At 37.2% G+C, this 24158-nt stretch overlaps 5 protein-coding genes across 6 annotated transcripts; all 5 read right to left on the bottom strand.

Annotated features, from left to right (window-relative positions):
* Positions 1-28: 28 nt before the first annotated feature.
* Rempa (intraflagellar transport protein rempA) lies at positions 29-6190 on the bottom strand. Of its 2 annotated transcripts, XR_013101915.1 has the most exons (7): positions 5630-6190; positions 5315-5562; positions 4927-5245; positions 4633-4849; positions 1140-4110; positions 223-635; positions 29-189 (listed from the first exon to the last, which is right to left on the bottom strand). XR_013101915.1 is itself a non-coding variant. In XM_076896279.1 (6 exons), the coding sequence occupies exons 1-6, from the start codon at positions 5891-5893 to the stop codon at positions 323-325; spliced, it is 4332 nt and encodes a 1443-aa protein (XP_076752394.1). In that variant the 5' UTR covers positions 5894-6190; the 3' UTR covers positions 132-322. The 2 variants fall into 2 exon arrangements, 1 of the variants encoding a protein (XP_076752394.1); XM_076896279.1 differs by having other exon boundaries at positions 132-635.
* A 137-nt stretch (positions 6191-6327) lies between these two features.
* On the bottom strand, positions 6328-8231 carry LOC143424296 (uncharacterized). The gene is made up of 8 exons (XM_076896281.1): positions 8111-8231; positions 7851-8038; positions 7650-7782; positions 7366-7561; positions 7078-7311; positions 6786-6998; positions 6537-6725; positions 6328-6453 (listed from the first exon to the last, which is right to left on the bottom strand). The coding sequence occupies exons 1-8, from the start codon at positions 8146-8148 to the stop codon at positions 6406-6408; spliced, it is 1239 nt and encodes a 412-aa protein (XP_076752396.1). The 5' UTR covers positions 8149-8231; the 3' UTR covers positions 6328-6405.
* Positions 7927-8527, bottom strand: LOC143424302 (uncharacterized). The gene has a single exon (XM_076896291.1). The coding sequence runs from the start codon at positions 8399-8401 to the stop codon at positions 8066-8068; it is 336 nt and encodes a 111-aa protein (XP_076752406.1). The 5' UTR covers positions 8402-8527; the 3' UTR covers positions 7927-8065.
* Positions 8528-8621: 94 nt separating this feature from the next.
* LOC143424295 (hexosaminidase D) lies at positions 8622-11838 on the bottom strand. The gene is made up of 9 exons (XM_076896280.1): positions 11696-11838; positions 11553-11607; positions 10990-11205; positions 10578-10926; positions 10431-10505; positions 10162-10357; positions 9827-10102; positions 9662-9748; positions 8622-9587 (listed from the first exon to the last, which is right to left on the bottom strand). Exons 1-9 carry the CDS (start codon positions 11722-11724, stop codon positions 9413-9415), a joined length of 1458 nt encoding a protein of 485 aa, XP_076752395.1. The 5' UTR covers positions 11725-11838; the 3' UTR covers positions 8622-9412.
* Positions 11839-12248: 410 nt separating this feature from the next.
* On the bottom strand, positions 12249-17200 carry Not (ubiquitin carboxyl-terminal hydrolase nonstop). The gene is made up of 6 exons (XM_076896128.1): positions 16943-17200; positions 15517-15649; positions 15209-15424; positions 14708-15122; positions 14059-14625; positions 12249-13983 (listed from the first exon to the last, which is right to left on the bottom strand). Exons 1-6 carry the CDS (start codon positions 17060-17062, stop codon positions 13926-13928), a joined length of 1509 nt encoding a protein of 502 aa, XP_076752243.1. The 5' UTR covers positions 17063-17200; the 3' UTR covers positions 12249-13925.
* Positions 17201-24158: the final 6958 nt, after the last annotated feature.

Raw genomic sequence — 24158 nt, 5'->3', positions numbered from 1 at the left:
TAATTGCTGTCGTTTTAAAATCCACTTTTATTTTTTTAAATATATTAGAGCATATTATATTAATAAGTAAGGCTGTTTATGTATAAGTCCAATTAATAAACGTTAAATGATCGTTTTTTTTTTCTAAATGTGTCACAGATATAAGGTAACTAAATATCAGACTTACGATTCAGATCCATGCTACATTTTCTACATTACAATATTATATATATATATACATACAAACATTTTATAACAATGAAACTATTTTATATACTTAACATCTATGATCACATTTCTGGACGGATTGTGTTATAATTCAGTGCGTGCATTAATTACGTGTCTATTCACCTAAGAGTTCTTCGATATCGTCTTCCTTATCAGAACTTTCTTGCCGTTGAATTTTCATTTTGTAACCAAGACCTTCCAATACACCCACATTATAGTAATAACTAAGATTAATTCCAGGTATCAAACGCTTTAATTCCTCCACGGTAGCGCGTGCTTTATCGGCATCGCCAATATCGAGGTAATGCTGAGTAATCGTTGCAAACAAATCGCCACGTCGAACAGATTGCTCCAAATCTGGACCCTGAGAATCAAGCAGTTGGCGCACTTGTTGCGTCGCTGCACCAGTTTCACCTCTGTCGAATAACCTGTAACAATAATTGACGATGTTAGTAAATAAGCGCTTTAATCGTTCGAGTGCCAGACAGTGCGATCGCGCTCCTCCTGCTCAATGCCTTTAAATGCAAACTAGAAAAATAACGGCATCGTGCTGCTTGGAACTTTGAGATATACAAATTGGGAAACGCTATCGCGTTCCGTGGCACCTCAAACGATTAATTTCTTTTTATTGTACATTTCTATGGGACCCCGGTGCTCAAATATATATCCTTTACTTGTGATCATATGAGAAAACACTATAGGACAGAATATTATCTCATCCTATAGATATAAATGTCTTTTTAAAAACTCAATTTTAATGGAACAGTAATAAAGTATTTCGATCGTTTTTTATTTATGTATATTTCGTAAACGATATTGTAGCATTTCATCGGAAAAAGACAAAAAACATTACTTATAGGATGATCTAATACTTTGTCCTAAAAAGTTTCCTCATACGATCCACTTTGTCTAAATAAAGTAAATTCACTTACTTTTTAATATCTAAGTAACGCTTAATAGTTACTATTCTGTTGTTCACTAAATCAACTGCTCTTTTATGAATTTCAGGATCCCTCGATGTGACAACTTTAGTTAAACATCTGCTTGCTTGGCTCAATGCATCCAAAGCCTTCTCGTAATTTTGAAACTCGTCAATTTCCACTTGCGCGCAAGCAACGTAGAAATTGGCTAGCAGATCCATCGCTTTCCCTTTCGAGTAAAAGTTAATGATGTTTTTCAATATTTCCGGTTGATTCTGCCAATCTAACGATTGCAAATAATTCCCAGCCATTATGTAAATTTCTCTTTGCCTGGAAACTTGAGCAAAGAAGCAAATCTTCTCCGTGTCGCCAGATTTCAGAAGGGCCTTCATGGCTCTCAGTTTGTTCCCAGCTTGGGTGAACTTCTTAGTAGCCAAATGATAATTTCCTTGTTCGAAGGCAATTTCACCTATTCTTTCCAAAATGGAGATTCGAACTTTCTCGCGTTCCGGATTGTTATCGATTTTCTCCAGTGTCATTTTTTCAGCCAGATCCTCGCTTAACAAAATATTGTGCGGCTGTATCAACTGCAATGCTTCCAAATATTTCCTACCCGTAGCAAGTAGATCCACCGCTTTCTCAATTTGATCATTCTGAACGAAATAATCGGCGCATTTCTCTATCAATGCAGGATCAGAATCCGCGTTTACGTCCATGATAATCAGCTGCAAAGCGCTATACTGTTTTGTCTTGAACGCGATATCCAAAGCCTTGTGCAATAATCCTGCTTTGTGATACAGCAAGACCGCCTTATCCGGTTGATCGTTCTCCTCGTAATACTTTGCAACGTCTATCTGCGATTGCCTTGGAGCCAGTACTGCCAGAGGCCACAGTTCCTCAAACATGTCGCGTTCTTTGCACAACCGAATCGCATTCGTATAAGCTTTGGCGATAGTATAGAAATGAATCGCTTGCGCTATGTTGTTCTTCGATTCGTAGTGTGCGGCTAAATGGTACGCGGACGCAGCATGATTTGTTCGCGATACCAATTCGCTAACTTCGTCCTCTCTGCCAAAATAACAAAGCAATCTTGTCATAGCTAGAGTATTCTTGGCTTGTTCGTACAACTTCAACGCTCCTTCCATATCTCCAGTTGATTCTACGTATTGTGCATGCCAGTTCTTAATTTCTGGATCCTCGGAATTATTTAGATACGTCAATAGCTCTCTAGGTCTCACCAGTAGCATCCTGGGTACCTCAAACCTGTGACAATCCGCTTTAGTGTACATCTCTATAGCTTCCGCTATTTTATCCTCTTGCTCGAGAGCTCTCGCGTAATTGTAATAACTTGTTTTCTCGCAAATTTTATTCTCGCTACTTGCCAACTCTATCGCCTCTTTGAACTTATTACGAGCTTCGAGAAGCTTGCCCAACAAGTCTAATCTCTTCGCCTCACGGAAAAGGTGTTCAGCGTCATTATATAATCCTAACTCGACGGCTAATATTCCCACTTTGGCTTCTGTGTTTAGACTGTCGTCTTGAATAGCTTCTCTTAGTGCTCTCGCTGCTCTGGCTTGTTTCATATGACCCAGACACAACACAGCCATGTTCAACTGCTTAGTTTTCACGCACATCCGTGCCAAACTTTTCCAAATCCCTTCGTTCTTAATCGATTTTATCGCTTTAAAAGCTTCGTCCATGTTAGCGACGCTAATGTGGAAGCTGAAATCTAACACGGCTTTCTTTGTAACAAGATCGCATGCACCCAGTTCCTCAAAGTCCCTCATAAGTAACTTCGTTACTTTACTGATTCTTTCCGCGACCTTTTCAGAGTTCAGAATGATTATGTACGGAGAGTGAACACCTAACACTCTGCAATTGTCGTCTTTAATCGGTTTAATATCCTGCACAACGATCCCATGATCCGATGTAGCGAACATTGACACCAAAACCACAGTAGCCTTCGAAACATCGTAATCGTTACTGTTGCTTTGTTTAGATAAACACTTGGAGTCCCGTGTTTCCAATCTTTGAGCACGACACACTAACAGCCTAGGATCTTCTACGTCCCAACAGTGAGCAGTAACGAGTCTCCCTCTACACTTTACCGAGAAGGAAGTATCGTCTTCGTCTAAATCCATGGACTCGGCAAAATCAAATTCATGTATCTGATCGCTTTCTATATCCCACACGTACAGAATCGGACTGGGCATCAAATTAGCCATGGCGACTGTAATCGACACGCAACGACAATCAGCATTGCACCTCGCTTCTATAATCTCAGCGAAATCGTTGATGGCTTCGTAAGTTGCCATCGCTCGGGTGTGCAGCTTCGCTTCCCGTTTACTCAGATCCCAGATTTTTAAGATACCGTTTAAAGAGGCAACTGTGAGATATTGCCCAGTGAGCTCCATAGTAATCGGTTCACCTTCTTCTGGTAAAGTGGGTAACGCCTGAATAACCGTGCCCTCCATTGACCGTAATTGTATGAGTACAGGAGTAAGAACAATTAATGTATGGTCGTAAATCAATAATTTGTCCGTATCGCAATTGAAATTTGCGACCACGGTAGTATACAAAGAAGCGTCCTTCTGCATCCTATACGTCATAATTTGCCTACCAGAGGAAACAGAGACGTAGTCTTTATTAACAGCAACGACTTGAACTTGAATATCAGTTTTTAAAGCATGACTCAGGTCATCGGTTTCGATCAAGATCTGAGTGGGACTGAGTTGGCTGGCGCAAACACCATCGTTATACGTGGCACACATTGGTTGTTGACATAATATAAAAACGTTTGTTATACAGTTCACGGCAAGAAGTGGACTTCTCAATAAGGTAGCGCCCCATGTGATCTGTTTTACTGTCCCGTGGATACTGCATGATTCAGGTACACTTGGCCAACCGTTTTCATCGCTGTCCGTTTCAACTTTGCGTTTCCATAAATAAATTGTCCCTAAGTTTGTTCCAGCAGCTAAAGTACCTATTAACAATATTTAAAGTAAAAATCAATTAATTTGATAGTTCTGCCTACAATCAGGTAACTTCTCGTTAACAATCGCTTGGTAAACCACGACCGATAACTGTTTCTTCACCAATACCAATTGGCCAGGCTTATCTCCTCTCGCAACAATATATTTTCCTTCTACATACAATAAAACTTTCCTTCAATGTTAAAAATTCGGAATTATTGACTTTCAATTTTATTATACTTTACCGACAATTGCAGAAAAGTGCGAGTGAGGACGAAAAAATGACTTAGAATTGGAATATTATAAAGGCACAAAACCTGCATATTCATGAAATTAAAATAATGCAGCGATGAACCAAGTTATATGGTGTTACGTTTTATTTTACTAAGATTCTTATAGAAAAAAAGGAACCAAAAATAAATAATGTTAAACACTACATTATCGAAACTCATTACTAACTTGATTAGTTTCAAAGAACATTAAAAGAAAGTTTAGCATATTTATATTGTACACTAGTAGAATAGCACTAGTACCATTGCTTTTACAAAAAGATACGCTTGTACAGATTTCTTGTGGTGTAGCAATGTTTCCAGTGCTCGAATCAGGTGGGGACAGCACATAACTATCGCTGGTATGAAGATCCCAGCAACGAACACCCAATTCTCCAGTAAGAACAGCTAAAGTATTCCCACCGGCCCAACACATAGCTGGTCCAGTACGCGACATATCAGATCTACTACTAAGTTTCACCTAAACAAGGATATCTATAAAGTTTGTCTGTTATGAAAATTACAGTGAAATATAAGGAAAGTAAAAGATTTAATTACTTTCGTTAATTCAGTCAGTCGTCCAGTAATAGGATCTGCCTGAAAATGTCCTATATTTAAGCCATCTGTCATAACAATTAGGGAATCTCTAGTTTGATGATGCAAGAGGAACTGTAAAGTGGCACTGTTTGTGTTGAGAATTTCTGTACACTGTCCCTGATTATCTACAAAGTATATAACGCCGCTGGTTGTTCCAATGTAAAAGGCATGATTATCCCTCTGAGTCATGATTGTTGTAGGAGCAGCCGTTCTGGGACGCCACGAGCTGAAAATATCTAATGCTCTTTCATCCCCTGCGACAGCAGCCTTAGCTAAACCACTGAAAACAACAAGAATTCTATAATTCATTTTCTGAACAAAAATACAAAACAATGTAGTTTTATATCACCTTATGTCCATCATTGACTTTGAAGGAATAGTTTTGAATACTATTTGTGCAAAAGAATCTTTCAACTCATGATGAAACATCATTAACAATTGACCCCTTGAGTCAATTTTCCAGCCAACTATAGAACCAGCTGAGTCCGCGGATACCAATCTTCCTCCATGTTGGCTCCATTGTAAAATCGTAATGGGATCGCGATGCGGTGTAACTACTACATTGAATTCTGTGCTACCCGTATCACCTGGCCATACCTAAATAGTAGTTTGTATAAATGTACGTCTCTAAAGTATTGTTATAATATTTACAACAAATCGTAACCCGTAATTCTCCGCTCTCCCATCCTGCTACAAGCCATCGTCTCTCTGGATGCCATCCAAGAGCAGTCACCTGAGCTACCGAATGTCTAGGTGACTCTACATCCTGCGTAGGCTCACCCTGATCATCATGAATTGTCACAAAACCACCTTTGTCCTGAGAGTACGCAGCTACAGCTAATAAAGGATAGCTGATATGCCAAATTGCATGAGTACTTATCGATGCTGTTTCTGGATTTTGAACTCGTGTATCAAAGTACAGCGACATTATTTCTCTGCAGCTTAATAATCACTACCCGATATAAATCTTATAGAAGATATCTAAATTTAAGATGTCGATAGAAATCTGATATTTTACAATTACATTCTGGTTAATTTTCTTAAGTTATTTTCATGGAACATCTTATTTATATGAAGTTTAGGAATCTTAAGATAAATTTAATATACATAAATATTAGATAACACATCAATAGTTAAGTCAATACTTAAATTAAACAGATATTTTCTATCATGTTTAACAGCTCGGAGCTCAGTTGACAAACATGTTGCCATAGCAATGTGAACGCTTAACGCCATCTCTTGTCGTAAGAATGTAAATACTGTCTGACCTTAATTAGTACAAACACTTGCAATATTGGAAAAATTTGAAATAGTCTACCATTAATTTTATACTATTTATTCAAAAACATAATGTACTTTTTATTCGGAAACACAATATACATGTATACAGTTCTAATCCTCTATAAACTAGTGTTTAATTCTTTAATCTATATATTCGGATCACAACTTCTTCATATTAAGTACTTGATCCTCTAGATTAGCTATTCTCTAAAATTGTTAATTATTTTTTATTAATATTATAACTGTATATTGTCATCTTATTTTCGAATACAAACTATGACACCCAGTACCCTGAGATATTCTTGCGTCTGAGTTTCAGACATTGCTTCTGTTTCTGCTAAAAGCATTCTGTACCGTTTTTCTAATATAGAAAGCATATTGTCCACTTCATTTTGCTTTTTCGTACTCAAAGATGCACACAGTTCATTCTTTTGTTCTTTTAGCCGCAACTGCAAGGCTCTTATTTCCATATCCTTGTTCTATGATACAATCCACAAAATTTAACAATTCCCAAATGTAATATATACCAATTGAATTACCTTGATTATATGCGACAATCTCTTTTCATAATCGCTTTCGAGTTTTTCTTTGGTTTTTTCAAGCTTCGTTATAGCCTTCTTCAAAGCAGATATTTGAGACATTAAATTTTGATTTTGTTTCTGAGTCTCGTGATCTACTTCAATCCTCATTTTGTTAAATTCTTCCTTCATCATCGCGTATTGCTCAGCTATCACAGACTGTAATTTATCCTCCTGAGAGGAAGATAATATTATTTGATAACTTATTTATATACAAATATATTACACATTACTAAAATTCTCGAAACCATACATCTCTAATCTTAATTTCCAACTTCATTTCTAAATCGTGTATCTTATTAATTAATAATTCAATTTCTTTTTTTCTTCCTGCATCCTTCTCCAATAATTCTACATCTCTCTTCTCCAGCAAGCTTTGTTTTATATCCAATTCTTTGCTCTGCTTTTTTGTGAACAAATCAAATTGTTCGTACATAGATTTTATTTTATCTATCCATTGTCGTTCCACTGCCTTAGTTTCGTTATCCTTCAAAATATGTTTTATACTTCTTGTTTAACACGGAAACTTTCTACTTCTTACCTTACCATGGACGATTTTTTCCAATTTCTTAGCTATTTCAGCTACACTGTTATCCAATGAATCATTTTTTAACTGAGCCTTATCCAATTGGTGCTTCAGTTCGGTGAACTGTTCCAATACGGTGAAATGATATTCCTGAACAGCCTCTTTGTAGCTTTCTTCCATGGAATTTTTCAATTTCTGCATCTCTGTTAATCTTCAACAATTTATGTTCGTTTAAAATTTCCTGCGTTTCATTGGAATTCAATATTTCATATTCATTCAATATTCAGTGATATACTAACTTAGCTTTTAAAGTAGAGACATCAGTAGTTAATCGACTGATACTTGAAGATAAATAATTATCCATGTTCCTCTTATGATTTTCTTGGTATTGCGATAACTGATTTCTTAAATATTCATTTGGAACCTGCAGTTCTGCAACAACGATATTCAATGTATAGATTACGTTGCTCATAAATGTTTAACCGACTATATTACTATACTTTGATCGTGGAAACGAACAGTCGGCCGAAGATCAATAGTGTGCATGCATTGTCTCATACGTGCGATGTCCATCGTACGGTGTTTGTGCGATGATCTACTTCGTTGATGCTGAATACACTTTGCGTTTGGCTTTAAACAAGTATGATGAGTTCTTATGGCATAGTCTGATAACTCACTTACGGACGAACTAATACAGACCTGTGTTACACGTTAATTACTTTGTAATTGCGATTAATTTCATAAATCCTAATATAGCTACCATATGATACGACTTAGGTAATGGTAGAAGAAATCCATTAGGCGGAGGTCTACTGAAAATTCCTCCAATATGGCCTGTCTTTAGTTGTCTACATAACTCCACGAGATATTCATTTCTTAAACGTCGTTGTGCAGAAGCAGCGTCTAATTTGTCCAGCCAAACTTTGCACAATTGTGCGCTCTCGGAGCATGTCAACGCTAAGACGTAAGGTTTGACACGTGCTAAAGTTTCCTTGAAACATTCATCCAATTTTGTGGCCTCTGGTTCGTTGTATTCTCGAACTTTTTGCATGTTCCTTTACACGCACCACTATTTCGCTTGCTTAGCCGAAGATATCATTATTTAAAATAAATTATGAAACGGCATTTTTTTAATAAATATTTGCCTTTTAACACCACGCTGCTTTTGTTTCTGTTATTTTTTTTTTTTTTTTTTTTTTTTCCATACTCGATTACGAATACGCACACGCAACGACCGTGAATCGTGGAAAAGGTGAAAAATGAACGCGAGATCATTTTTTGCTGATTCGTAATAGAGATTATTTTTAAAAGTAATTCGAGTCGTACAAAACAGAATCATAAATTACATACTTATTATGTAGATACACAGAAATGTTTATTTGAATTAATTATTAATTACTATTTTCTTATGCTTCACCTACGTTCATTCTGTCGCTATATTTCATAAATAATGCAATTACATCGATGAGCGTGCTGTCAAAACGGCTATTAGACTAATATAAGAAGATTAATGATAAAGTAGACTCGATGAAATATATTAGGTATTGCATAAAATCTTTTTACAACTGATCAAATATAGTTCATCGAAAATTTGTCAAAGTGACATGACTTGTTTAAAAGGAGTACAAAAAATATCTACACGTACTATGGATATAAGAAACGTAGTTAGAAGCATATGTGTTAAGCACAATAGCCAAAAAGTATGGTTATTGCGCTTGTTAACATTACAATAATCCTTTCATAGCCAAGTATCACAGAACAGCTCACAAAATGACAAAGCTCAGTGACAAAATCGTTGTCACAAGTTCATTCGTCCCTTAAGCCAAGTATTAAAATAATCGTTCCTTCTCTTATAAAATTATATCTCGTACGGATTGCACGAGGTATCACCTTTTAAAATCTATTTTTACTTCGCTACATCTACTTATTAGATAAAATTGTACAATTTACTAAATATCTTCGTACTTTGTTCATCAGCCTATCGTTTCGTACTCATCACCTGTATTGGAGTTGGTCATTGAGATCTAGGGCAGAAATTCTGCGAAATACTTAATTTAAAGCACTAAACCCGACTATTTAGTTTGAGTTGATTCTCTGTGGTTTGTTTTAACTCCATGAGCTTTCCTTTCATGGGCTGAATATTTGTACCTATCCATTCGTCGATCATCGATGAAAAGAAAATACTCTCCATTTGAAATCTTAAATAGCCTTCTAAAGAAGACAATTCTAATAGCAGTCTGCGAACAATATTTACGATGTTAAACAACTTTTATTGTTATATTTAAATTGCCATAGAAGTAACTGAACTCACTCGGTAAAAGCAGGTACTAAATTTTCTAACTGCATAGGATTTGTGTAATTATTCGCGACTTGCCATGGATTCATCCACGTAGATATTCTGAAAAATTAAAAAACATCAGAAAATATCGTATACAGAATTCCAAAAGTTCTCTTTCACAAAGTAATTTATACTTACTGTTCGCTAGAAACAATATTATGAAATTTAGCTCTAAAATTTAAAAACCATTCTACGCCTACTGCAACCTGCCACCCAGGAAAGAGTAAATTGCTAGGTATTGGGGCAGGTCTGGGTTGTGGTGTTATATGCAAAGGATGATCTATATACCCTAAACTTTTAGCCACCTGATTATGAATTTGTTCTGAATAACCATGAAGCCAGACTTTCAAGCATAATGCTAATGATGGTATTGCTGTAGGCAATAATTCACACATTGTTGCATAATGATCGTACCTAAAATTAAAACTCGATGAAATCATATTTGTTCAAATTCAAGTTTGAAAAAGAAGTACCTGGACCATCCGGTAAAGGCTGTCCCCCGGAATTCATGTACTTTATTCACGTGTATGCTTAACTCTTCCAACCATTTCTCATGATTACTTATATGGTGCCTTACAATAGGTACATGTTGCGAAGATCCAGTAGCACCTTTAAATGCAGTAGCTGCCCAAATATGGGGAAAAACTGTCGTGTATTTGTCCCACAGTTCTAATAATATAATTCTATGTAGTTTAATGCATTTAAGTATTTATATTCATCAAATAGAATAATAAAATCTCACCGTGAGGTAGAACAAAGTTATCTCTAGGATTGTAGTGCCAGATCATAGGTTCTACATACTTTCCGATGTAATGATCTGAAAATTATAGTAAATACTTTCATGGAACAATATGTGGCATTGGATACCATGAATAGTTTAACAAGATACCGTTCAAAACCTGTAAATCTATTGATCTCAACATATCGTCCCATATGATAATTTTTAAATAAGGATATGTCTCTTGTATGTATTGTGCAATGGCCAAAACGTGCTCCAGGTACAGGGATGGCTTCCCATATTTGCTAGAGGCAGCACGTTTTATACAAACTGAGCAAAGGCCTAAATGCCAGACTTCGTCTGCACCTATATGCAAATACTGTACGTCCGGATGAAAACTAACTATTTGTCGAATCAAGGATTTTACCAAAGGCAATGTCCTTGGGTTAGATGGACAAATCGAGCTAGGAAAATGCTCCACTTCTCTCAACGATCTCCACTCGTCATGTTTTAATACAAACTGAAATCGTTTCGATATTACTATCAACATTTCCATAAATCAATTTGTTCTATTGTTGCGCACCTCCATGTGACCAAACGTTTGTACTAATGGAACAACTGCTAAGCCGCAATCACCCGCAATTTGTAGGATATGCCTAGCCTCCTGAACCGTGTATCCACTGCTTAAACTGCTCAGTCCATTGCTTCCTATCTGAGAGAGCTCCCGATTGTACGGGAATGTATCTTCCCACTCTAGGAGAAGTCCGGTAGCACCCCATGTCCGCAAAAGTGGAAACAGCTGTAATATTAATTGCAAGCTCTTTGTTATTCAAATTGAACGATTTATACAGAAAAGATTGTATGAGAATGTGTAAATTACAACTACAGTTATTATCTCAGCAAATACTATATGTAAATGTATGGTAATTTACATGTACTAGTGCGTATGTACGTTTAAAAACATAAAAGCGCTAATACATATTCCTCATAAATGGGAAAATATTGTCAGAAAGAAAGCATGCGTTAATGACATTTAACAGGTGATGATAAAATTTTAGCGCCATGATAATTATCACTCGATGATACTGATCTCAGATAAGATATACAGTGTGTAAACAATACGTTTTGTTTATTCGGTTAACAGACCTTTTCGAAATAACAGACTCGCGGCGGAGCACCCTTGAGATCTAAGTGAACTAGCCTACAAAAGAAAGAATAAAATTCCGTCACACGACACTTACTCGATCGAAGACTTTTCGAAAATTTATCTGAACCTTGGGGCCGTTTACCTGTGCGAGCCAAACGTCAAGGCGTCCATCTTTCCTCCATTACTACAACGTTAATTAAAGGGAATACACTATCGGATTACATATTATAAATATAATCATCGTTTTAACCGAAGAAGATTCGCAGCGAACGCTTTTCCATTATCGATTATTTTATCTCGGATGTTTTCAATCTTTTCTCCCCTTAAATATATTCCACATTCTTTTTTGTTATCTAAAATAGGCGCTAGTGGGGATTTAAATTTGAACACCAACTATCTCTCGACAGTATATGTCATAAAAAGAAAATTTATCTGGAAGTGTATTAGCGCGTCGACGCTCACTCTGAATTCGATGAAACTGAACATTTCTTCTTCCAAGAACAATGAAGAGTTTCGAAGGAAATAGATTTAACGTTAATATAAATTTTAATCGTTTATTTATAATGCTAAGTATATGAGGCGGCAATAGACGTAATTTGCGTCTACGATCCCAAGCAATGTCTGTAGACAGCATTTACTTGACCGTGTTAAGTAATGAAATCAGGGAAAGTATGGGGAATGTTTAAGAAACAGTGTTTCGACGAAATATAACTTTATTCTTCAGCCTTATACAAAAATGTTACAACTGCACGCGTAATACGAACTTCTAAACGTATAGTATTATTGGTCGTGTCACATCGTGAGAAAGGGCGCACAAGTGCAGTTGTTGCAATGCGTACGATCGATGAAATCTCTGTGACACTTACATATATATATATATATTTTTTTTATTCTTTTCTTGTACATCTTTATCAAGTTTATAGTTTTCTTCACTTTCGTACATAATTACACATCGAAGTCTCTTAACGGTCTTAAAAGTTCGACGCAGAGTCGTATATTCTTGTTACATTGTCGATTAGAACGTCGATCGATTGATACGATGCAAACCATGCGTTTGCGATCGTTCCGTCTCACTCAAATGTTTTGTTATCAGAGATTATTTCGAGGCTACCGTTTCATGGAAACATTATGCAACATTTCGTTAATGAACACAATAATAGAAATTCATTGTAAAATAGGAAACTCTGATAATGATAAGCACACGATCACGAACTACAAGTGCAGTGAACACTTGGCACTTTTTTTTACAGGGATTTCCATACATAAAATTAACATAAAATTATCAAAAGCTCTACGTATGATTATTTTCTTCACATTTTCTTTCCTTTGCTCGAAATTCGTTCAGCTTTGAGTCGTTCTATTTGTTTCTCTTCTGAGGTGAAATATGGTCAATCAGAAAGAAAATTTATCAAACTTCTGTTTTTTTTTATTATACACAGTCACGCGAAATAGTTCGCCTTGTATAGATAATACTATTATCCCATTTTTTTTCTATACGTCATTTCGTTTGTACAAAATTGATTCACCAAAGGATGGCTGACACAATTGATCGCAACGAAGCAAAAAGCTCTTTTAATTTAATCGTTTGCTGCAATCGAAACTAAAAAGAAACAAAGGATAATTGCTAAGACATAGAAATCGTGTAACCCATCCTTGATGTCTCATGTATACAAGTATCAGGGCAGGAATATAACAGTCAGCGACATACAAAAATGCGAACGGTCGTTTAAAAAAATTGAGCTAATCTTAAATCTACACTTACGTTACTTTAGGACACGAAGAAGGGAAATCGATCGCCGTGTGCGCTAGCTTAGATTTTGTTGAACCCAACACAACGGTGGTGAAACAGAAACGAAATATAATAGTAAAATGTGCAGGATTCTCTTCATTTTACTCCGAACGTTAATTATTAAAAGTTTCATTTATATAACACAAAGACAAATATGTATGCTAATAAAGCGACGTCCGGTCGATCTCGACTATTTTTTAAACAGTGATTATTTTCTACTTTATCTTTTCTCTTTCGATCACACGATCAAAGCGTAATAGCATTTCTAGTTTCATTGAAAGTAGTTTTGTCCGTAACTACTTCCCAATGATATTATTTCAAACCGAGAGTTCGAAATTTGTTAGTTTTTCAGGCCTTTATTTCTTTGCTCTTATTATTTCCTCTTGCATAAATCATGCACTGTCAACCGAGAAACGATTTTGTGGGAATCGGACAAAACATATGACACAGTTTCCAAAAGGGAAACGTAGCTATTTATAGAGTTTCTTCTTTTTTTACTTTTTTTTTTTAAATGCTAAAGGAAACTTAAGTTTACCGCCCATTATTCGTCATGATAAATAAATTAAATACACAATTTAATGTTTTACACCTTGGTGTTTCGACCGTACTCCAAAATTTGTTTATGATAAAAAAGAAGATACCTGAAAAGGAAAGGTTTTTTCACTGGATCCTTGGTAATGATACTGATGACACTGTGATCAGTGCCATGAACTCACCCTTCACTAGTCAAGACGTCTTTTAACCTTGCTCTCGTGATCAAATGATCGTCACATTTAAACCATTGATCTCTCTGCTGCCGTATGAAGGCAGTGTAGTGTCCAGTTTCCAAAGAACCTTCGTGATTAATCACCGCGAATAGAGAATATCTGTTGTCGCTGAATGCCATATCTTCCCCATTCTTTGGCAGTCCGTCTATCATTGAGCTGTTGTTGTTGCCGTTCCGTCTATGCGACATGAAAGGTGTCATGTCTAACTGTTCTGGAAACGAGATGAATGTGGAGATCTTCTTGTCCTGTATGCTAGAGTGCTCGAATCGTTTTAAATGAAAACTGGCAACGATAGGGAGTTGTTTCATCGTCAATTGCTTGGTGCTCTCTTGATAGGTCTCGCAATTGCTGCATTTTATTTTTGCACTAGATCCTAAGTGCTCCGCGCGCGTGAATCTTTCCAAACAATCTAATAATGAGGTAGGAGGACCAGAAGTATCAGAGCCCGACGCGCTAGCCGCTGGACCCAAATCCAAAGATATATCCCAAAACGGATCTATCGTGGTAGATACACCGCTGAAAAATAATTACGTTAATATGGACTCTTTCCGCAATACGATACATTATAGTTATATCGTACTGTGGATTAGGCTCATACTTGCACGCTTGACAAACCACATCACTTTGAAGACCACCGGTAAAGATCTGGTCAATGATACAGTTACAGTGATGTGGATTATCTTTCACTAAAATTGGCGCTGCTTCACAATGTCTATGCAAAACGTCGAGTGTAGCTATAAAGAATTCATGGGCATCCTGCTGTTCGTAACCTGCTAAATGTCTGGCATGTGTCCAGATCAGATGGAGAAGCTTGTGCAGCGTCAATGGGGCTTTGCTGCCGGAGTAAAATTCCTGAAAAAGATGGGACACTTCACAGACCAGGCAGCGTGACGGCTGCGGGCAGTGGTGACGGTCAGCAAGAAAATAATCTCTTAACAGCGGCGTGTGTATAAGTGCTTGCACAATGCAGTTCATGAAACATGTACTTCCAAGGTTGATAAGTCCTCTTAAACCTGAAACCATTAAATACGAATTAATGCACATTCGATTTTCGTTTGGCCTCGACTTGTATTTAGGATACAAATTCAAAAAGTTTCACCTATGGTAGAGTTTTCGACCACGCGTCTTCTGCGTGGATGTTTCCTCAATAGTTCCGCTTCTATCTGCGTAGGTTCCCATGTTCGATAAAATTCTCCAAAGCTTAGCGATTTTGCAGATTCACTCCACTGTTCCTTAGCGACTGCCAATAACTCTCTATCATATACATAATCCCCACATTGGAAGCATAAAATATTTCCATAACAAAGATCAACGGCTGCAACACCAAAGGTATTATAAAAAAAATGTTTTCTCAGTATATTTAGTTATTCTATAGATATTTGTACATTATATAATCTATGCTGATACCTAAGAAGTGCTTTTTTGTCTTTGCATGTTCCTGTATATGACCTTTCCCATAACAGCCAAAGAATATGCAATGAAGACAAGAATGAAGACGGTCTTTGTATGTTTTACACGTGTGACACAGGCAGCTAACAGCCTAAAAATATAGAAATCGTTGAGTCACTGTATCGTAGAAAAAAGGTAGGAAAAATGTTATAGAAATAAATCGTTTTTATATAGATTAGATGACAGCAATGCATTGAGAAAGATATGGAATGTTATCATATATATATATATATATGATATACATGCATTTGTCTTATAAGTACATAAAAAAAATATGATACAAAGGTTTATTCAGTGTAACATATCATAATTATATATCGGATTAAAGTTCGATGCAAATATTCATTGGATGAACGGTACCAGCAGAAACATAAATCAACAATATACCGTTACTTCATACGTGCGAGATACAAATCTGTTAGAGTTGTATACCGACAGAGTAACCGCATATAGCGGCCATTTTTAAATCCAATGTTACAGACGAACCATCCATGAAAGTAAATAACAGGTCAAACTCAAATGAATTACGCTGTTTTATTTTTGAAGCGAATTTCTCAATAACAACTACATCGTTATCGATTTATGCATTTTACTGGCACGTATCGCAATTATTTTGATTATCTGTACCATTAATTTTCCGTTTAATTCCACAAGTAGGTAATTATTCGAAAAACGATTTCGAAGCGATGATTACCTTCAAATCGAATGATTTTCTATTATAACAGTAAAACAAATAATATGTAAAGAGTAACATAAATGCTGTTTAAAAAGAAAGGAAGAAAGATTGAAAGAGAGGAAGAGGAAAGGTATACGGAATAGACTGTTGACAGTTCGATAAGTCAATTTATAAGGTATGCATCAATCTCTTTAATGCTTTCAAATAACACAGATGAAAATCAATTGGTTATATTTGAAGTGGAAGATAAAGAATGTTTCGAATGAAGACTGCATTTGAGATAGGAGATTCGTCGGTAGATATTTCACACCTGAAAAATGAACAAACACACGCGGAGGATGTAATACGCCGCTATTGATATATCGTAAACAATGCGCGTGTTTGAAGAGCAGCTTGTCGTACCGACTACGATTTGCATAGCCCGTGACTAAAGATCGCGAGTACTACTAGAAACGACAAAGAAAGATGATCTTGCGACTTTTCAGATCGCGAAGGTCCAAGAGGTCGCGGCGACCACTCATTTTTCTGGAGCGCAGTTTTTATCGTGCGTTAAAACGCAGACGATGCACGAGGTAAAAGTACGGGAGGGAAAATGAGAGGCCGACGGGCGTGCGAGATGGTATAATATAGAGGGCAAACGCGAAAGCGAGAGAAAGAGACAAAGACAGAACCTTGACCACGGATCACGCAGGATAAAGATAGTCGCACCTTTCTTACGCGTGCCTCGGTCGACGTGCTGGTCACAAAATAGGAGTGTATCACTTTATACGGCTGGATACCCTTGGCTGCTTTAAAATTATTCAAGTGTATGCAGCCATGGTCGCTCATCTCAGGCTGGTGTGAGCGACGCCGCCGTGTCTCCTCCTCACCCTGGCGATAGCCGTGCACGAACTTTGACGCTCGCCGGCCCTCCTCAAGGCTAACCACCAAGACAACGACCACGACGAACAGACGTCTGACCACCGACGCGACGCAGACAACAACAGGCCGTCGATGACGGGCACGACTACGTGGAGCGGTCGTTTGACGGCGGTGGCAGCAGCGACGACGACGACGACGACGACGGAGGCTGCTCTGTGCGGGGCGTAGCACGCTGGCCTTGGTAGGAGCGCGCGTGTCGTTGACATGGAAAACCGCGTGAGCCTTGGAAAAAAAGAGCGCAAGGGTTGCCCGTGCAGTGTCGTAGCCAGTCGATCGCTGTCACACCGCACCGATCTGTCTACCGTTAATTAAACAGAGACGGACGAGAGAGAGGGGGGGGGGGGGCGGGGTGGTGGAGGCAGACGGGTCTGGATGGAGGCACGCGTGACCGACCGACCAAGATAGACACCGATTCTTTTACAGGAACGAGAAATCCGTTCGATCACTGATACGCAGATGCCTCGAGCTTTCTCAAGCAATGCACTGCTTCGATTCTTACGATCTCCCTGTCCACGTTTTCGACACCCGGGTGCTCACGGACACCAGCCGGTCACTGCAAGCGCCGCCGGTACGAACCAGCCCCTCTTTACCCCCACTCATTTACCGTTGAATGTTTTCAGGGACGACTTTTTTTAAGGAAGCCACGAGGGTTCCTCGTCTGTTCTTACATTTTTCCCAGGCAATTGCGAAACCGTGAAAAGTAGTACATCTCGATATACTTTATTGTTGACTGGTTCTATACTCGAACCATGTTAACCAAATCCGAATTCATTTCGTAATATTAGTTTATCCGTAACGTGCTCTCTGATTGGTAGCTCGCACGTGATTTCAACTATCGACGCCGGATACGATCGCGTAGACCGAGAGTGATAGATTTTAACCAATAAAAAGTTTTCTGCTTTTGGATATTAAAACGCAATTGGCTGTCGATGCGTATACGTGTCTTTTCAAATCTTACGGTTGAAGTACGATTCGTCATTCTAATTCGGTTCTTACGTTGTGTACTTCGTTAAATAGAAGATTGATGCGAGAAATGTTGCTTGAAAATTTAAGTAAAAATTAATTAAATGTACATTATTGCGTGTAATTTACTTTCTTATTACTATATTACAATATACTTTAGAATAACGTCACTGACAATTACATAGAATTTTAACCTCCATACTTTTTTATATTAAAGATGTCTAACAATTTCTTAATTTTTCAATATTATTAAAAAATTCCTACTTTACAAAATGGAATAATAAAATACGATACTACTGCCACGTAAAATAAGTTGGAGTAATCTTCTCCTACTGTGCCTCTTGCTTGTTTTATGCTACTTTGCATTTAATCTGAAATTCGTACGTGGATGTTAACAAGATAGTTTTTGCTTCGTAAAATAAATATTAACAAGGTTATTGTAGTATACGCTCCTGGGATCCTTGCTTTCCTAACCCCTCTTACCCTAAAGTAACAGCTGCGCATGGTATACATCCCTTCAGAATTGTATTCTCAGTAGCTTGCAAAAGCAAGACCGCTAACCGATAATTCCTTTGTTGCATGACCCATCCAGATTAAACGTTATTCTATAGCTTCATTGTCTATCAATAAATACTGTATCTATCAGATTAAATCTCGATCGGTTCGATCTTTTAACCTGAAAGTACCAGTGATTTTATGTACTCACGAATGATTATGTTTACATGTTTTTTTTATTTAAAAAGTTACTATGTCCTAAAATAAATAATTTCATATGTTATTTTTAAAAAGTTGAAAGTATTACATTTTTTCTAACAAATATCAATAATATGTTGTAATCGCAAAAAGAAAAACAGTTTATTATCTGATATTTGCTATACTCTTAGCATATTTCAGAATTTTCCAAAATGTCCCATTTTCGCGTTCGATTTTATGAATCAAATCTGTACATTATTACCGACCATGAGAAATTGAAAAAGTGTTCTAAGCGCCATCTGTTATAATATGAAGAAAATACTTATGTTACTCAGTCAAGGAGATAGAATTTAAGTTTGCATCGATTTTACTTTTTAACAATACTAATTGAATTGCACGTCTGATTTACAAATGCTTATTCTAAAATCAAATCACGATAAACATTCTTCGTTGAGTATTATATTAAATTAGCGCATCAAGTTATATAGGTAGTATAAAACATCAATTATTTATGCTTATAGCGCACATTATTTCGTTTGTAGTCTTTTATCTGATATAATAAGATCCTTTTTCCAATGCATGCATGGATGCTTTGTTTCCATCGAATTGTAAAAGGGGGAGCTTACAAGTGTTATTTAAATACTCATAAACGGATACACCTACCGCGAAACATCCATTGAAGTTAATTAAGATGCAGTTACGTAATGTGTAACTGTACAAGAGTCGCTCAGAATGACGATTGAAGAAAGAATCCAAGGACTATTAACATCTATCCCTTTATTAATAAGACATAATTTACATGAACACTATATAATAGTGACATTATTCTCTAATACACAAAGTAATAAATCATTAACGATACGAGCATCGATACATCCATTTATTTGAATCCACTCCGTTTCTACGCTACGTAATGTTATAGGGTGTTCCATAAAAAACGTAATCATTGATGCAAATCTATTTTTTTCACTAAAAGATCAAACTGTTTTGTGCGTATCTCTCTGAAAGCTTCCAGAAAATTGCTTTCAGAACCGACCGATATATTACTTCATAAAAATAGCGTAACCTGTTATGAATTACCGTACTCTCGCATATTTGCAACTCGCGTTGAAACATTCATATTTTCGAGAGTGAAGACGAAGAAATTTTATTTCCTCCCTCGAAACCATTATTTTTATGTGACAATAAAAGTTGCGATGAGAATAACAATGATCGAGTAATTATCATTTGTTAAAGAACACTCTCTCTCCGTCTAAAACTACAGGAAATATATTAATCTTCTCCGTATACGATAGTACTATAAACCGACGCGAAAACAACATGATTAACGTACTTCTCGTTTTCAGTTTCGTTTCGTTTCGTTTCTCAAGGATCAACCAGCCGACCGTAACGATTACAACCGCCGTCATGCGAACCATTATCTCGTGCGAAATGTTTCCACGTAAATTTAATAAAGAAGCGATTCCGCAGTCGCACGTGAGCCGTTCCAGCCTGAAAATCAGCCGCGATGGGGTACGGCTAAGTGAAACCCCTCGACAAAACCAAACGAAACCTCTCTCGCGCGATAGAAAGCACACTTACAAATCTACTGTATGCGTACATGATAGAACACTGTCGTATACTGTTTACACTTATTTCCGCTGTCAAAAATTGCCGTGAAGGCTACTTTTAACTAGAATTCCGGAAAACTGGTCGACCTATTAATAGAGTTACGTTTTATAATACTTGTCTAACACGAATTATAAATTTTTTACTGCCGATCGATTTCTTTCGAAACAATTTCTTCATAATAACTTCTTTTGTATCGATTACGTTTTGTAAGCTTGTTTGTATTATACGGAATAATTGTTTCGTTCAATTCAATCGATTAATCTTTATAATTCGCAGAAGCACATTACAATCGGCACATAAATGCAAATAGTTACGCGTTTAATTTTAGCCGAATTATTATCGACCGGTCTCCCTGAACTTTGCGGCTAGCGCTTAATCATTCGACAACCGAACAGAAATCATTACGAGTAATGTTGAACACATCGAAACCCGTTTATGAGCCGAACGACGCTTAATATTCTTTTCATAGTGTAATGACATCATTTGCTGTAAACGCAACTGAGCGCCTTGCCTTGTTCCGAAGGCTAACCATTCGCATCTTTACATTCAACTTGAATCATCCTGCGCGTATTTTCGAACACTTCTTCTCTCCTCCTTGGAAACGTTACTTGGAGTCGATTTTTATTATCGATAATAATTGCAGATTAAAAACTTTTCAAGTAATCGTAAATCTCGAATATTTACAATTCAACGATTATACTGTTACAGAATGATTCAAGAGCACCGTCAACAAGCCGGAAGTGTTCGTGACCACGTTCATCGTGTCCATCGTGTTGTCCATTCAGCTTCGAACGAGGAAAACGCGGAATAGGCGCGATCCGAGCAAGAAATCTGAAAGCACCCGGTGCTCCATCGATGACTTGTAGATTCGAACGATTAATCTAGGGCGCAACGAGTTTTCGCAGCACAGTTTTGTAATCTTCCGAGCCTCTCCCTGGGAGTTTGTTGACTCGCGGTTCAGGGCTAGGCAGCCGACTACGTTCGCGGCGCGTAATAATGTGCGCGTGGCTCAGTTCGCTGAAAAACTGGGACGCTGCGTGCTGAAAGAGGAGACAATTGTGGGAAGAGATGCTGAAAGCGAGGTTGCTAGCTGTTCTCCTTCGTCAAGCGTCTTCGAGTTTCCCTTTTACGAATAATCGCTGATGGGACTGCCCAATAAGATGGACGTTCTTTCTCTTCAATTAACAAATACGCGTAGAAACGCGGATTCTAGGCACGCACTGTCCCCTATGAAAGATTCATATCGCACAGACATTGTACCTATTCGATAGCCTCCCTTCGAACGTGATAGGTCTGCGATACTAAACAGAAGTTCGAGACCACCCTCTTAAACAGTAGTGCCGTTTCTTGAGAACGTAGCGAGTGCGATATAGAATGCTAGTGGGGTGGCTGTAACCTGGAAATATTAACATTAGAGTGGTAAGCTTAATATACGAATCCGAGAATCTCTCGAGTTTGAAAGTACATTAGTATTAATTTCTATTTTGTATTCTTTAATGCTGCTGTTGCATAAACAGACGATCCGCGACTCCGCTTGCGATCAGCAAACAAGACATATTTTCACTTCGACAAATCAGCGAATCCGAAAAACTTAGTTCTTCGGAAGAATGAGAAACTTTAAATATGAAGGTCCACTTCTGTTTACATCATATTTTTATGTACGTAATTATACATATCACCTATATATATATATTCACTTTGAGCCCTGATCATTTTAATACAGCTGAAAGATTTTTATATATTTTGAAACAATCGTAACTCGTTTGTTTCTCGTCTAATTATCGATTTCTATGATCGGTTCGATAATATTGTTCAATTTTTATCTTTTTGGTAATTTAAAATATTACGCTAAAGAACATTACACGACGCTCACAGGGCACTGTACGAAATTATACAAGGCGTCATGCGACATCCGTAGGTTCGAAAGTGTTATACAAAGTCTGAAATGAAAAAAAAGTTGCAGTTTCATAACTGTACCAGCATGATCGTGATATGTACAAATAGTCTCCTAGATTCCGACGCCACATGCAACGCTAACACGAACGCAAACAACGAATGAGAAATGATGCCACTACATAAAGCCACCTTCTATTAGATGGTCTCCGTTCTGTGCTTATGCTAGCGTCACACGTTGGAACCGGGGTAAAACAAACTGTCTCTATTCTAAGAGAACCGTCAATTTGTTTCGTACATTATATTCCCGTGCAAGCCATTCGCGTTCCAAAGGAAGTTACTGTACAAGCCAGAAATTTGTGTGAATTTCTAATGATTTATTAATTGGCTGGGTATTTCAGGCCGATACACCGCGAAATGGAGCAACGATCGCAAGCGATAAATGTCGCGAAACGGCAGGAAAGGGCGTTCATTAGTGATTACAGACAAATGACTCATAACGAACGCCACGTTTTCCAACGGAATGTCATATACGGTTTCAATTCATCGTCGCAAATAAGGCCATGTACATTAAAGCAATTCGTACATGTTATACATAACGTGTAACATACACACTAATTATACACACTAATTATACATACATACATACATACATACATACATACATACATACATACATACATACATACATACGTACGTACGTACGTACACGTATACTCACAGTATGAGCTGTAAGGCGGCGAAATTAAGGTACTATAAATTCATCCATCTCCGTTCTCCCTCTTTTCCTTAGAAATTGGTAAAAGAAATCGATCGAGAACTAGGTATCTTATTTACGTTTCCAATTGATATTATACCCATTGCACGGAGTTTTGTTGTTGTTAAGACAATCAAGTCATTGATATAAATAACGAATGTAGTTTATGACAATTATCGCCGCAATTGCATTGCAAATTAATATGCTTATTAATAGACTGGTAGTGAATGTTTGTTTTTCTTTTTTTTATGGATCTTTTATGACTCACATACATATATACATCTGCGTCGTATCTACAGTCAGGTGATACATGACACTGTAATGCAATGATTTGAAGGATTCTATAATTATGCGATGATCAGAGTGATTGGCTGAATAGAAAGATTTTGTGCCATTTTAATTGCTCTCTTCAATCATAAGCTTATTTATGTTGACGATGTTTCGGTTACTTCAAGCATCACTAATTAATAATGAGACGTTTATTTCGTGAAACAGATTTTTTCTTCTTTAACATCTTCATATAAATTTATTTAAAAAAAAAAAAAAATCTAAGTAGTATGTGTCGCGTTAGAATGATAGCTATGTTTAGAGTTAAAGCGAAAAAGCCAAAGAATGGAATGCTGTCGGTAACGAGTAACAGCGGATCAAATTCTTTCTGCACCTAAAAATATCAGCGTCATTCATTATCGCTGGTCTATTGTTCGTCCCCGAATCGTCGTTTCTGTGTCACCGAACTATGACCCCATTACACTCACGTTGCTGGATAATATTTCGTTTCTTTTTAAAAGACAAGTCATCGATGCTCGATGCTTTCATCGTTAATCTGTTTCGTCGCGATCTCGACCAATGCTCCACCTTCCTTTCAACCCTGCACATTTCACCCCGAAAGTGCGGCGTGGCTGACTTCTTCCAATTTCCTTTTGAAACAATTCAACCCGGACAGTGCCTCAATTTAACTGGCAAATTTAATAGTCCTCGACGATGACGTTAATTCGAAGTCAATTAAACGCGATTGCGATGCTGACATGGCTTAGGTTCGATTTCCCTCCCACCGTGAACTGTTTAATTATTTAATCGATTGAACGT

The sequence above is a fragment of the Xylocopa sonorina genome, chromosome 6, assembly GCF_050948175.1.
Source record: "Xylocopa sonorina isolate GNS202 chromosome 6, iyXylSono1_principal, whole genome shotgun sequence".
Taxonomy (NCBI): domain Eukaryota; kingdom Metazoa; phylum Arthropoda; class Insecta; order Hymenoptera; family Apidae; genus Xylocopa; species Xylocopa sonorina.
Note: the sequence above shows the minus strand (reverse complement) of the source record. Positions and strands in the feature narration are given on the sequence as shown.